Below are 15,625 nucleotides of genomic sequence, written 5' to 3'. Positions count from 1 at the left end.
TTCTTTCTTTTGAAATCCATTAGTCTTTCTAATATATCATGGTATTGGTTTTTCTGGGTTGATTTCCCAGGTACATTGTGTGCTTTTTCAGTATTTTATTTCAAGTCTTTCAGTTTCAGTATATTTTTCCCTTTAATTATTATCTTTATTGTCACTTTAATTCTAATAATTTTCACCTTCATTTCTTTTTTATTAAAATTTTAGTTCTTTGCACATTCTGTATCTCTTAAGCATTACCTGTTGTGTTATTGTTCTTGGTTAGGTTTCCTTTCTGAAATATTTTTTTCTTTTATTTCAAATTCTTTCCTGATTTCTAGTACCTCATTACCGAGTGTTTCTAATTCTGATTATAATGTTCTTTCACATCTTCTATCATTCTCTAGGATATAATTTTTACATGTTTTGTTGGTACAGCTTTTTGGTAGTCTTTTATTGCATCATTCTGCTCCTTGTGTCTTATGGCATAGAATTTGACCCCAATCCTTTTATATTGTACACTTTATAATAGGTTTTCCTGAACTCTTTGGAGTGAGTGGGGGGTCAGAATAGCTTTTCTAGCTTTACCACTCTAGACCCCCTTCTTCTGTTTTTTTTTAAGTGATTAAATTAAAATATATATATATATTTATTTATTTATTTATCTTCCTATTTTCTGAGATCTGGCTCTTGTTTCACTAACCCACTTTTATCTGGATCCTCTCTTTACTTTGCCCCAATTGAGCATGTCTTGATAACTTGGAATTCTTTTTTTGTTTGTTTGTTTATAAATTTATTTATTCATTTATTTAATTTTTGGCTGCATTGGGTCTTCGCTGCTGCACGCGGGTTTTCTCTAGTTGCTGAGAGCAGGGGCTACTCTTTGTTGCGGTGAGCGGGCTTTTCTTTGCGGCGGCTTGTCTTGTTGGGGAGCACGGGCTCTAGGTGCGCAGGCTTCAGTAGTTGTGGCTTGTGGGTGCTACAGCGCAGGCTCAGTAGTTGTGGCGCACGGGCTTACTTGCTCCGCGGCATGTGGGATCTTCCAGGACCAGGGCTCGAACCCATGTGCCCTGCATTGGCAGGCAGATTCTTAACCCCTGCGCCACCAGGGAAGCCCAGATCACTTGGAATTCTTTTCCCGGAAATTTATTTTCAGTTATAGGGCTTTTTCCAGGTAGGGGGACTTCAGCCCCTTGTTTTTGAGTCTACTCTCGTCATATTTTACAACGTTAGCATGTGCAAAAGATCCCTTCCATTTGCAGCTATTCTCAAATTGCCTTTCTAAACTCTAACAATTCATGATTTGGGGTTCTCCTCCCCTCAAGTCCTTCAGTTACCCAGTAACTTCTGCTCTTGTGTTCCCTTCTGCAGATACGCTGAGCCCATGTGAGTCCTATAGTTGGTGATTTAACCAGATCCTTCTTGTATTTGAGAATTCGTGGGGTTACCTTGTCACCCAATCTTGTAGATTTTATCCATGGGGTTTTGGTTTGGCTGTCCTGGTAACTTTTTTTTCAGCCGTGTGGCATGTGGGATCTTATTTCCCCTACCAGGGATTGAACCTGCGCTCCCTGCATTGGAAGCACAGAGTCTTAACCGCTAGACCGCCAGGGAAGTCCCATCGAGAGGTTTTATTCAAGAGAATGGCAACACAGGTTTGCATTAAAAAAAAGAATGATCTGGCTGCATTGTGGAAAACTGATTCAGTGCATAGAAGGAGACTAGTAGTGATCCGGGTGACATGTGACATGATGGTGGCTTAGTCTAGGATAGTGGCAATAAAGCTAGAAGGTTTGAATCCTATTTTGGTGACTCCATTGGATGTCAGAGAATGAGAGAGTGAGTAGACATGGATGATCTCCCAGGATAGGGGTTCGTGCAACGGTTTGGATGATTGCACTGTTTCCTAATATTGGGAATATTCATGGAATCGTAGGGGGTGTTGTTTTGGGAGGGGAAGATGGGGGAGCAGGTGTGATATTTATAAGCAGCTGAGTTTGAGGCCTTAAAATTATCTGTCCTCTAATCCTAAACATACACACGTGCACACATATTTTAATTCTTCAGCGAGCCTTTTCCTGACCCTCTGATCATGTCTCCTTCTGATATAGAACTTTATTATTTACTTTCCTATCTTAACATTTAACACACTCGTGTTACTGCTTATTACTACCATCTTTTTCCCTAGAACAGCTGCTGGCAAACTTTTTCTTAAAAGGAGAGATAGTAAATATTGTAGGCTTTGTGGGCCAAGAGACAAAAATTAAGTTAATGTAGACACAATATCATTTATAATGTAACCACTTAAAAATATACGAACTATTCCTGTGGGGTCCTGCAAAAATAGACAGCTTGCCAGAATTGGCCCATAGGCTGCAGTTTGCTCACCACTGTACTAGACTGTAATTGCTATACTTGCCTCCTAGTTGCAGGCATATTGCCCTGGAGCATTTTGGTTGAATTTAGTAAATTTTTATCAAATGAGTGAATATTATACTTACAGATTTGAAGCCCAGGCAAGAGAGCTGAATAAAGATAGATATTTGGGAGTGGTCTTCGAACAGTAATCGAAGACATAAGAGTAGATGAGCTCACTTGGGAAGAATGTAAGGGAGGAGAGGCCCTAAGAAGCCTTTTTCTGTAACTTAAACAGGGAGGAGAATGAGTGATGACTAACTCAAAGGTACTTGTATCATAGATGGTAGTCAGTACCTGTTGTTAACTGACCTAAGCCATTTGGCCATTTACACTCATAGGTTCTTTTGGATGAATAGGAGGCCTTTATATAGATAGGTGAGGGCAATAGGTGGTTTTCCTTAGAAATTTTACTGTCAGTGAGTTACGTTATTTTTTTTCTTTTTTCTTTTTTTTTCTTTCTTTTTGGCCGCTCTGTGTGGCTTGTGGGATCTCAATTCCCCAACCAGGGATTGAATCCTGGCCCTTGGTAGTGAAAGTGCTGAGTCCTAACCACTGGACCGCCAGGGAATTCCCAGTGAGTTATATATAATAAAATAATAAAACAAGCCTTAGACAGAATTTGCTACCCATACAAACATGTATTAGCAAGCAGTCACAAAAAGTCATATAGCTTGTTTTATGGGTTTAGCTCTTTTAGACTCTACTACCTTGTAATAAAACTTCAACCCTCAGCAGATACCAGAAAGATCTGACTAGGATTAGCGGACAGAATCCCCCAAGATGGGGTGGGACACAGGATCAAAAGGAAGCTTAGACCCAGAAACTTCTCTGAAGACAGATTGCAGGGCTTGTCAGATTCTTAAACCGCAAACAGGTAAGAATCAAGATACTTGTACAGTGTTTCTAGTTAATCCGTATATCTTGAAGAATTCCAGTTCAGCAATATAAAATTATTTCCAACATCGTTTATGCTAATTAACAAACACATGTCTAAATTCAGATGTTGATATTCAAAACACTTACTAATTGGGAGCTAGCCTCTGATTTGGGCACTTCACATGCTAACTAACCCCCTGTGAAGTGTGGATTCCTAATTTAGAGTACTTCAGAAGTTAACTCATGACTTCTATCCAAGCTGAAGTAGTACTTTAATGGAAATTACAGTGTAGCAGTAACTTGATCATATTTTGGAGGAAATAGGCTGCCTGGGTCTTTTTGTTGTGTACTATCTTATAACAATTTGTAAACAATTAAATGTAATAGTTATTGCAATGAAAATACTTTTTCTTCTCAGCTCTAGTAACAATTGGATTAGATGTTTATACAGGCAAATTTTGACAATTGGTGCAGTTCTAATCTTCAAGTGAATAAAGACAGCTTTCTTTACAGAGTGATCAAATAACACTTCATTAATATTGGTATTTGATTGCTCAGTATTTATTACAGTTTGTATGATTAATTTATACATAAAGCATTCTCTGTATTGAGTGTTGAAGCCTAAATGCAGAAACATATTAAATATAGAATTAGATTCAGGGCTCTTTCTTTGTACTGTTGAACCCTATTAGTGATAATAGTTTTATCAGTGCATCATTCCATCACATTAAATAAATGTTACTAATTTGAATTTTGTTTGGCAGTTTTGTTTATATTTAATATATATCTATATTTAAGCATGAGTTTATATCTAGGTTAATATTTCAATGTATTTAACGAAGTTTGTAATTTGTGTTCCATGGGATATTTTTTCCCTGCAAAGAGATTAATTTATCACTGCAGTTTAAGAAAACTTGACAGAGGTACCATAAACAAAAGAATCATTAAATAAAATAATAACATACTGAATTTAGCAGTATATTAAAATAATAATATACCATAACATGTAGCCTTTATTCTGAAAATGTAACCATTTATCATATTTGTATGTGTAATAAAGTAATCCATTATATCACTATGTCAAGGGGAGAAGGGATATCTAGTCATTTCACTAATTCCTGTTAAAACATTCCTGATAGAGCCTCTTAGTAAATTGTAGAAGGATACTTCTTTATCTTTTGATACAAAATATCTATCCCAAATTTATTTTCATTTTTATGTGATTTTAAGGCCATGACAATGAGGCATTTACTTTTTTTAAACATGAATCATTTGCAATAGAATACATTAGTTGCAAGCATCAAAAATCAGCTCTGGCTGACTTAAGAGCAAAACCATAATTTATTAGAAGAATATGAGGTGGGGGTTCCGGGCAGACCCTGCCGACTCAGAGAAAGAAGAAGCCTCTAGAGATGGTGCACCTGCAGATGGAGCAAGGTGGTGCCTGCCCACAGGGCCCTGGGGCTCCATCCCCAGGAGAGGCCGGGAGCCGCTCCTTAAAGTTGGGGGACCCCTACAGGCTTTCTTACCTGAGGACCAGGGACGATGAGGACGACCCAGCAGGGCTGCTGTGAGAAGGGCCTGCCATGATGCTTGAGAAGTGCTCAAAAGGTGTCCTGGACCGCTGTGCCCCTGAGGACCCTGCTTCCTCACCAGTGTGGACTCTGAGGTTCTCAAACTGCTGTCCTGGAGCAAGACTCCTTGAAAGGATTGCCAGTACTCAGCGTCTCTGTTACCTTTGCTGGGTGCTTTTTAGAAACTACGGCGGCCTCCCCACCAGGGTTCCACCCAAGCACTTGTCAGAGTTTCTGGTGGCTTCCTTGTGGCTCGTCCGCCTGTCGGCACCTGGCCTCTGGGACACGCCTTCTTCAGGTCTCCTGTGCTCGACCCCCAGCCTGGCTGCTTCTTCCACCTCCTCTGGCTCTGTCCTGGAGCCCTGCCCTTGTGCACTCATCACTTGGGGTCCCGTTGTTTGAATTACTCTCTGGGTGTTCTCTGTGCCCACTACTCTTCAACTTTTCTATTTCCATAATAAAAAGATGAAAAAAGTAGAAAAGTAAAATAAAAGAATATGAGGTGGTTCAAAGAATGAGTTACGGACACCAGGTAACTAGGAACACAGCAAGTTCAGGATATAGGCATGGTTCACTACCTTGTCCAAATGCTTCCTTTGGAAATTAATGTGCTTTTTTTTTTTCTTTCCATTTTGCTCTAGGTTTAGAGTTATAGGGGAGAGTTCTGCTGGCTGAGTTTAAGCTCATGCCCTGTTTTTGCTAGGAGAAAGTGAGATGCTTTAATAGATGGTTCCATCAAGACTGTACACAATGGAGAGTATATAATTCCCCATAGAAACCTGGGTGCAGTTAGGAAACGGGGATGGATCCTAGGCAGCCAAGCTCTACCTCCCACTCCCCACAAAACTAACCAACAGATATCCAGTAAAATAGACAGGAGTTTTGGCTTTTTAACCTCCTGTAGTTCATCATTTAAAGTCTAAAGCTGATTAATCCTTAATCTTTAAAAATAGAATCTTAAATTTAAATCTTAAATGCCAGAGACCTTAATTTATGTACTAGCAGTATCAATATTTAGATACTTATGAAATTTTTGGCTTTCTTTTTAGACAATGCGAAGACACAGAAATGAAGTGACAGTTGAACTGCGAAAGGTAAGAGTGATTTGTGTTTAATAAAAAATAATTAGATTTTTTCTGATGTTAAAATTTTGTATAACTTGAATAATGAAAATACTACAGCAAATTAGTAGGCATCCCTAAAACTACACAGCATAAAAATATATCATTAAATAATTTATAATGGTATACATTTATAGAAGCTTCCATTTATTGAGTTACCAGGCACTGTGTGAAGTACTTTACCACTGTCATTGAAATTCTCACAACATCTGATGAAGTTACTATTGTTTTTTCTTAATAACCTCTTTCTATGTGGGCTATGTGCTAGACAGAATTCCTCCACCTTCCTCATGTAAAAGTTAAATGTGCTTGTTAAAGACACTTTAGAAAAATAAAGTAGAATAATCTTATATCTTACCAATTGAATGCAACTACTGTTAAAATTTCTTTTCTTCCATTATTTTTGAATTACCTTCATTAGATTGTGTTTTCATGCAAGCAGATTTTATTTTAAGCAAATTTTAATTACCAGTTAACAAAGTACACATAATAAATTCTGTTTATATACATGTACATTTAAAAAAATAGATTTGAAACTTATTTCTAAATCTTTGTGTTTGTCTTAGATTAGATTTTCTTGATCTAATTCACTCCTAAAACTCATATATTAAATTATCATCTTGAAACTTTGCAGTTTTAGAGAGAAAGAAGGTCTTGATTCTGAGAGTACATACTCTCTCAGTGAGTCACTAGAATCAAATGGACCTGTGCATTTATTTACTCAATAAGTATTATCATACCCACTTTGTGTTATTAATTTTTACTCAGCATCGATGTTATGCTCCTTGGTATAGTATATAGTTCCTGAGACCCATTCTCCTGTACCCCCTCTGCTCCATTTTTTATTAAATTCGAAAAATACTTGCTAATCCCGTGTTCTTTCAACTCCTTAACTTCATGGATACTTACAGATTAACATCAGTGCAAGTTTTTTCAGCTCCTTGGGTCATTTGGACCAGAGAAGTGAACTAAACCTTAGCTTAATAAAGTAAGGTGAGCTCCTTGCCAGTCGTAACACTTTGGACTTAGCTTCTTTTTCTTTTCCTTTTAACTTTTTATTAACATATAACACACCTACAGAAAAGTCAACACAACTTAAGTGTACAGCTTGATGAATTTTCACAAAGTGAACACATTTGTGTAACCAGCTCCTAGATCAAGAAAGAAACGCTACCTGTATCCCAAGGCCCCTTCAGTTTCTGCTTTCCCCCAAAGGCAACCATTATCCTGATTTCTAACATTATAGATTATTTTACATATTTTGCATATTTTGAACTTTATGTAAATAGAATGGTGTGTATCCTTTTGTATCTGGTTTTTCATTCATCATGTAAAGATCATTCTCTGTAATAGAGCTGATAGGAATAAAATTGGAATTAAGTAATTATTCATTTGTTGTTATCTCTTCACATTACACCAGCTATCCCCAGATGTGAACCTTCACTTTCCCTTAACTTTTCATGCTTGGAATACAATTCTGAAGCTTTTGTATTGGTCTTAGTATTACTCAGAATCCTCTCCTGTTTTAAGCTTTTTCGCCCTTCTGATATGCTTATAAATCTAAGCTATTCACTTATATTTATATTTGGTGATTTGTTCCTTTTATACTTGTGCTGCCCTTTGTATTTAATTTATAGAATTAAAATTTCTTGCTTATCAGAGTACATCTCTTTTTTTTTTTTTTTTTTTGCGGTACGCGGGCCTCTCACCGTTGTGGCCTCTCCCGCTGCGGAGCACAGGCTCCAGACGCGCAGACTCAGCGGCCACGGCTCACGGGCCCAGCCGCTCCGCGGCATGTGGGATCCTCCCGGACCGGGGCACGACCCCGTGTCCCCTGCATTGGCAGGTGGACTCTCAACCACTGTGCCACCAGGGAAGCCCCCAGAGTACATCTTTTTGAATATTCACCTTGGTTTCTTTAGAGACCGCTTTCTTATCTCCTCTTTTTTTTCCTTCTGGATAACATTATTTCCTTTCCAATTACTATGATTAATTCCTGAAAAATCCTTGTAGGAGGATCAAAATAAAATTAACTGAAGAAATTTCAAGCAGTTCCTTATTTCACATTTCAGAATTCCCTAAGTAAGCAGCAGAAAGTGACCCTTTCCTGAAACAATGCCTATACTTCAAAGCTTAATTGATTTTGATATAATTCTCCAGAGGTGTGTAGAGCCCTTCAAAAGAAGATTCCTCCACTCTTTATGGTCAGAGTGTCTGCCTCTGATTTCAACCTTGCTGTCTCTGTTGCTCCATTGAGGAGACAGTCACAGCATTGTTATTACTGACATTGAGATTCTTGAGAATACAAGAAAGAGAGCTCGTTCCCAGCTTCTTAAATGAGCTCTACACACTTCTGTTAGATGGTAAGCTTCTAAAGTGAAGGTAGTAACCACACTCCCCGACCCAGCCCCGACCCCCAACCCCAGTACTCCCAGGTCTCTCTCCTAGCCCATCCCAAAATGCCCAGTCAAATTCTGGACATGTAGTTGGTACTCATTACATGCTCATGTTCAAGAATTTAATTGAATTATGATATCTTAAATTTTTACTTAAATTTAAATCATTTATTGAAGCTTTAAGAAAAACACTTTAGATATAGAACAGTGCTTAGAAGCACTGATCTGTGACAAGTCAGGGAGCTTGTGTCAAAATGTTAAACAAGACACTGCTTCCTTTACCACCAAAGTCTTTCTGCCTAAATAAATGAATAATGGAACTAAATGGTGTGTTTATTTTCACAGTTGATTACTAACACAAGTTCCGTATCTTGTAGCAAACCTACAACAAATAATTTGTTCGAGGACATTTAGCCAGTGGCCATACTTTGAATAACACTGATACTGATCTATAAAAATTGAGGGTGAAATCTAGTTATTAATATGTAGTGCTTTACTGGCCTCAGACTCTTTTTGTTTGAACTCTTTTGTTTTCTTTTGTCTCCTTGATCTCTTGCTTTCTTATTTAATTAGGCCCTTATGCATCAACATTTACACAGAAGTCTGTATTTCTGTTTTATATCATGTTGAAAATAGAATTACATAGGAATTAAATAACTTGCATAAAGTCACACAGCTGAAAAATGGCAGAGCTGAGCTTTTAACCGTTATGCTATAATGCCTCTCAATGTAAATGTTTAAGTGAATAATGCCTCATAAATTGAAAATTGATCCAAAACCTGTCACTGGCATTTATAACTTCGGCACATTGTATTAAACTTGATATAATCTTCTCTTGGTGATTGATCAGTCAGATATGCCATAGTACTTTACTGTCATTAGATCTGGGATTGGGGCAGGTTGAGTTCTTACATAAAGAAAAACACCACCAAAATGCCCATTGGACTGATCAGATCCAGTACTTGTTTTAGCTGTCTGACTTAAGTAAAATATCTCTTTTTAAAAATAGCCTAAAAAAAAAAAAAAAAGCCTAAATTCCCCATATTAACAAGCTAAAGAGGAAGCGTCATATGATCATATCAGTTGATGCTGAAAAAGCGCTTGACACCCCATTCCTGATAAAACTCAACAAATTAGACGTAGAAGGGGATTACCTGGACTTGATAAACAGCATCTACAAAAAACCTCATAGCTAACATCATACTTAATGGTGAAAGACTAAATGCTTTTCCCCTAAGATCTGGGAACAAGACATGGATGTCCATTCTCACCACTCTTATTTATTGTAGTGCTGGAAGTTCTAGCCAGTGCTGTAACTCAAGAAAAAGAAATAAAAGACGTAATTTGGAACAGAAGAAATAAAACTTTCCCTATTTCTAGATGACATGATTATCTATGTAGAAAATGCTGAAGAAGCTCGGTGCTTTGTGACCGCCTGGAGGAGTGGGATAGGGAGGGTGGGAGGGAAGGAGACGCAAGAGGGAAGAGATATGGGAACATATGTATATGTATAAATGATTCACTTTGTTATAGAGCAGAAACTAACACACCATTGTAAAGCAATTATACCCCAATAAAGATGTTAAAAAAAAAAATGCTGAAGAATCTAGAAAGAAGTTTCTAGAACTAATAAGTGAGTTTGGCAAGGTCACAGAAAACAAGATCACACATAAAAGTTAATCACTTATATATGCTAACAATGAGCTTGCAGAAACCAAAATTAAAAGCACAGCGCCATTTATAAGCACTCCAAAGAACATAAAATACCTTGATATACATTAAGAAAACATGTATAGGATCTGTATGCTGAATATTATAAAATGCTGATGAAAGAAATCAAATAAGACTTAAGTAAATGGAGAGGCATATACTGTGGTCATTGACTTAGTAAAGATGCCTGTTCTCAAGTTTATCTGTTTTCAGACTCTCTCCAGGGTTTTTTTGTAGACAGAGACAAGCTTATTCTAAAACGTACATGGAAAGGCACAAGCTCTAGAAGAGCTAAAATAATCCTGATAAAGAGTAAAATAGGAGCAGTTGCTCTACCCAATATTAAGGCTGCTAGAATAGCTACAGTGATGAACACTGTGTGGTACTGGCAGAAGGATAGACATCAGTGGAACAGAGATAGAACCCAGAGATCAGCCCGTACAAAAACACCCAACTAATTTAATGGACGAAGGATAGCGTTTTAAACAAATGGTACAGTACTAGAACAATTGGACATCCATAGGCAAAAAGAAAAGAAAAAGAACCTCAACCTAAATCTCACACCTTATACAAAAACACAAAATGGATCCTAGATGTAAAAGTAAAGCATAAGGCTTTTAGAAACAAAAAATTGGAGGAAAATCATCAGGATCTAGAACTAGGCAAAGAGTTCTTATACTTCACCACAAAATCATAATCCATAAAAGGAAAATCGGATGTTAACAAATTTAAAAATTTTGCTCTGTGAAAGCCCATGTGAACAGGATGAAGATACAACCTAGAGACTGGAAGAAAACCACATATCCATTACAGGACTGGTATCTAGCATATGTAATGAACTCTTAAAGCTCAGTAGTAAAAAAAAACCCCAAACAATCCAATTAGAAAATGGGTAAAAGATATGAAGAGACATTTCATTAAAGGAGATATACCAACAGCAATCATGCTGCTGCTGCTGATTAATGCATCATTAGCCGTCAGGGAAATACGGACTAAGACAAACTAAAAGCATGTGTCAGAGTGGCTAAAATAAAAAGACAGTGATAATACCAGATGCTGGTGGGGATACAGAGAAACTGGCTCACTCATACATTGCTGGTGGGAATGTAAAATGGTACAGACACTCTGGAAAACACGCAAACTACTGATAGAAGCAGCAGCTTGCATGAATTTCCAGAGAATTATGCTGGGCAAAAAAAGCCCGTCACAAAAAGATTATATACTGTACGATTACATTCATAGAATATTTTTCAAATGATAAAATTTTGGAAATGGAGGACAGATGAGTGGTTACTGGGGGTTGGTAGGGGCTGGGAGGTGAGAGGGCATTTTCTGGTTTTGGAACTGTTCAGTATCTTGACTATAATGGTGGATACAAGAACATATACAGGTGATAAAATTGTATAGAACTAAATACACATAAACACACATACAGTGAATGCAAGTAAGACAGAAAATCTGAATAAAATCAGTGGATTGTATCAATGTCAGTGTCCTGGTTGTGACGTTTTACTATAGTTTTGCAAAGTGTTACTATTGGGGAAACCTGGGCAAAGTGTACGAGGGATTTCTGCATTATTTCTTGCAACTGCATGCAGATTTACAATTATCTTAATAGAAGTTTTAATTAAAAAACCCTGAATTAGTAAATTAGAATCCATTTGAAAAGAAGAAAAGCAGCCATTTGTTAAGATCAGTTAAGTGATTCTTCAGGAACAATAATTTGTGTTAGGTTGTCAGATTTTTACCTGATTGATGAACAAGTAATGTTGTTTTTTTCCCTCCAATTTTCAGTTGAGGTATAACACATTGAGCAGAGTGCCCAAAATGTAAAGATAATATATAAAACTCCTGGGTGAATATTCATGTAACCACCCATCAGTAGTATCACTTCATAAATGTTTATATTGAGGGGAAAATCTGTCTTGTGAGCATTTTTTTTCTACCTCTTTAGAAGCATTTAGATGCAACCAGAGTTGGACTACATCTTAAAAAAAGCAAGCAGTAGAATATATTTAAGAAACAGTCTCTGTAGCCACCACAGTCTCAGCTCTGCAGTCTCTGGGTTCAAATCTTAACTGATATTTCCCAGGTATATAATTTAGTTTAGCCAGGTTCTCTGTGTCCCCATTTATTCATCTGTAAAATAAAGATTTAAGTTTTACAGGACTAGCACTAGATAAAGATTTAAAACAATGAGGGTATTGCTGGATAAAAACAAATTTAATTACTTATTTAAGTTTGAAGTGTGGCTGGTAAATAATTATCTGTCCTTCATCACATATGTAAGAAGTGACTGCTGACTTGTTCCACATATTTAGGTATGGGATTGCAAGCCACTTTTTCAAGATGGAATGAAAAAGAAGCACTTTATATAGAGATTAATAACAGAATTTGTTAAGTCAAAAAATATTAGGTCAAGTCATAAGAAATTGCCTGTAATTAAGCTTTTTGATCTACGAAGTGGCAATTCCATGTGGTTCAACCAAATGTCAGAAAACAGAAGATCTAAAAAGTATTAAATACATACATGGGATAATAGATTAATAATGGATTTCTAAAGGAACTTTAAAATGGATATAATGTGTGTGTATGTGTTTGGAGATAAGGTAGGTGTTGAAACTAAACCAGTTTCCATATCCTCTGAGCTCCCCTCCCACTTGACAAAAGAAAAAGATACCTTTTATAGGTGCTGAATTTATAGTACAATCTCTAAGACGGTAAAAATCTCTAGGTGACAAGCAGAAGGACAGTTTAAGTTCCTGGTTTTGGTGACGCCACCTTTAATGGTTAATCACATCACCAGAAACCTGCCCAGAGACTGATTATCTTAACTTGGGTTGTACATATTTTTTTGCTGAGAGTGAAGTATGATTTTCGTGCCCTAGGGTGCCCCAAATGGACTATGTTAGGATGTTTACAGTTCAAATATGAAGGTTGTTACTTAATTTTTGATAAAAGAAACAACTTACTAAGAAGGTATAATAATATTAAACTTGTGTATGCCCAAATATATGTAAGCCAAAATCGACAAGATTACAAGGAGAAATTTGTCAAAGACATAATCATTGTGGGAGAACTTTTGTCAACAATAAACACACTAGTTAACAGGAGATAGAAAGGTGTAAATAGCTTAATATGTGAATATTATCTAATAAACACATATAAACCCCATGCATATTTGAAAATTGGTTTTGTGATAGTATAAAGCCATAGTTGCTACCCTGTGCAGTGAGGTACCATGGGGCTCCATAGTGAATCAAAGGAATACCTTGGGATATTCTAAATTTTTGTGAGAAACACCGTGACACTTAACATTTCAGATACCACAGAATCATTAGATCTTGAAATAGTTTACAATTTAAACATTAGATTGCACTGTTTTTTTCAATCACATATTTTGTCTGAGTGAAATAAAATGATTTTCTTTTAACTTCTGTGTTTTTCCCCCCAAATTACTATTAAGTTGTTTGGACCTAACCACCTGATAAAGGAAACTGTGAGGTACTTCCTTTGGCCTACACTTAGGCCTATAGACTGAGAAACTTCGGGAAACTCTGGTATAAAGTAAATGTCAGCTAATTTCATTGTTGCTCAGACTTCGTTCTCTGATCACAAAACAATTAAATGAGAAATCAGTGAATGAGATAGTTACAAAAACCTCATAATTGTGGGAAAAAAGTAAGTACTTCTAAATACCTTGGGCATCAAGAAATCCTAATGGAAATTAGTTAATACCAAGATATGAACAATAGGAAGATCTACATGTCAGAACCTGTGCAATACAGTTGAAGTGTTAACTTTACAAGAGAAGTTTATAGCAAGTAGAGAATAAAAAAATAGGAATTTAAGGGACTTCCCTGGTGGCGCAGTGGTTAAGAATCTGCCTGCCAGTGCAGGAGATACAGGTTCGAGCCGTGGTCTGGGAAGATCCCACGTGCCACGGAGCAACTAAGCCCGTGCACCACAGCTGTTGAGCCTGTGTGCTACAGCTGCTGAAGCCCGTGCGCCTAGAGCCTGTGCTCCGCAACAAGAGAAGCCACTGCAATGAGAAGCCGGCCCACTGCAATGAAGAGTAGCCTCCGCTCGACACAACTAGAGAAAGCCTGCACACAGCAACAAAGACCCAATGCAGCCGAAAATAAATAAATAATTTTTTTAAAAAAAGTACACCCATCACTCAGCACCCAGCTTCCTTGATTCTTAGCATTTTCCCATATTTGCCTTATTCTCACTTTCTCTCTGATCTGTGTGTGTGTATGTGTATATATATGTATATATATATATAGTGGTGTGGTGCCCCCTTACACCCTTAATACATCAGTTCATATACCTTTCAACGTAACCACAGTGTGTCAAGTTCACGTAGATAAATTTCTACTATCCAATCCTTAGGCCCCCACTCATAGTTTGCTAGTTTTTCCTAATAATGTCCTTTATAAACCCAAGATCCAGTCCAGGATTAGACACTGCAGTTAGTTGTCATGTTTCTTAAGTCTCGTTCGATCCAGTTCTTCAGTCTTTATCTTTTTTTTTTTTTTTTTTTTTTTTTGCGGTACGCGGGTCTCTCACTGTTGTGGCCTCTCCCGTTGCGGAGCGCAGGCTCAGCGGCCATGGCTCACGGGCCCAGCCGCTCCGCGGCATGTGGGATCTTCCCGGACCGGGGCACGAACCTGTGTCCCCTGCATTGGCACGCGGACTCTCAACCACTGTGCCACCAGGGAAGCCCCAGTCTTTATCTTTTATGACTGTGTATTTGAAGAGTACAGACTGGCTTTTTAATAGAATGGCAGATTTGGGTTTGTCTGACTTTTCTCAGGTGGTTGTTATTACTACTACTACCACAACTATTATTGTTATTATTTTGGTCAGGAGTACCACCAAGGTGATATTGTTTTCTTGGTACATCAGACCAGAAGGCATACCATGTTGATTTTTCCTTTACTCTTTTTTTTTTTTAATGTACTTGAAAATATTTTTCTTTTTAATTTTTATTGGAGTGTAGTTGATTTACAATGTTGTGTTAGTTTCAGGTGTACAGCAAAGTGAATCAGCTATACATATACATAGACATATATCCACTCTTTTAGATTCTTTCCCATATAGGCCATTACAGGGTATTGAGTAGAGTTCCCTGTGTTATACAGATTCTTCCTTTACTCTTTTTTTTTTTGTCACCTTTAAAAAAAATATTTATTTATTTATTGTTTGGCTGCATTGGGTCTTTGTTGCAGTGCACGGGCTTCTCGTTGCGGTGGCTTCTCTTGTTGTGGAACACGGGCTCTAGGTGCGTGGGCTTCAGTAGTTGTAGCACGCGGGCTTAGCAGTTGTAGCTCACGGACTCTAGAGTGCAGGCTCAGTAGTTGTGGTGCATGGGCTTAGTTGCTCCGCGGCATGTGGGATCTTCCCGGACCAGAGCTTGAACCCGTGTCCCTTGCATTGGCAGGCGGATTCTTAACCACTGCGCCACCAGGGAAGACCTCTTCCTTTTCTCTTGATGATAACCTTTGCCACTTGGTCAAGATGCTGTCTGCCAAGTTTTTCCTCTATAAAT

General features: G+C 37.6%; 1 protein-coding gene across 2 annotated transcripts in view; it reads left to right on the top strand.

The window, feature by feature from the left end:
* The window catches only part of KPNA3 (karyopherin subunit alpha 3), a 92,071-nt gene that overhangs the window by 45,224 nt on the left and 31,222 nt on the right, over positions 1 to 15,625 (top strand). For both annotated transcript variants that reach the window (XM_029210090.1, XM_029210092.1), the window contains one exon: positions 5,894 to 5,938. In XM_029210090.1, coding sequence (XP_029065923.1) covers positions 5,894 to 5,938 — 45 coding nt within the window. The remainder of the gene's footprint in view (positions 1 to 5,893; positions 5,939 to 15,625) is intronic.

This window comes from Monodon monoceros, unplaced genomic scaffold (assembly GCF_005190385.1).
Source record: "Monodon monoceros isolate NGI ecotype Baffin Bay Population unplaced genomic scaffold, NGI_Narwhal_1 Super_Scaffold_8, whole genome shotgun sequence".
NCBI classification, from domain to species: Eukaryota; Metazoa; Chordata; class Mammalia; order Artiodactyla; family Monodontidae; genus Monodon; species Monodon monoceros.
Note: the sequence above shows the minus strand (reverse complement) of the source record. Positions and strands in the feature narration are given on the sequence as shown.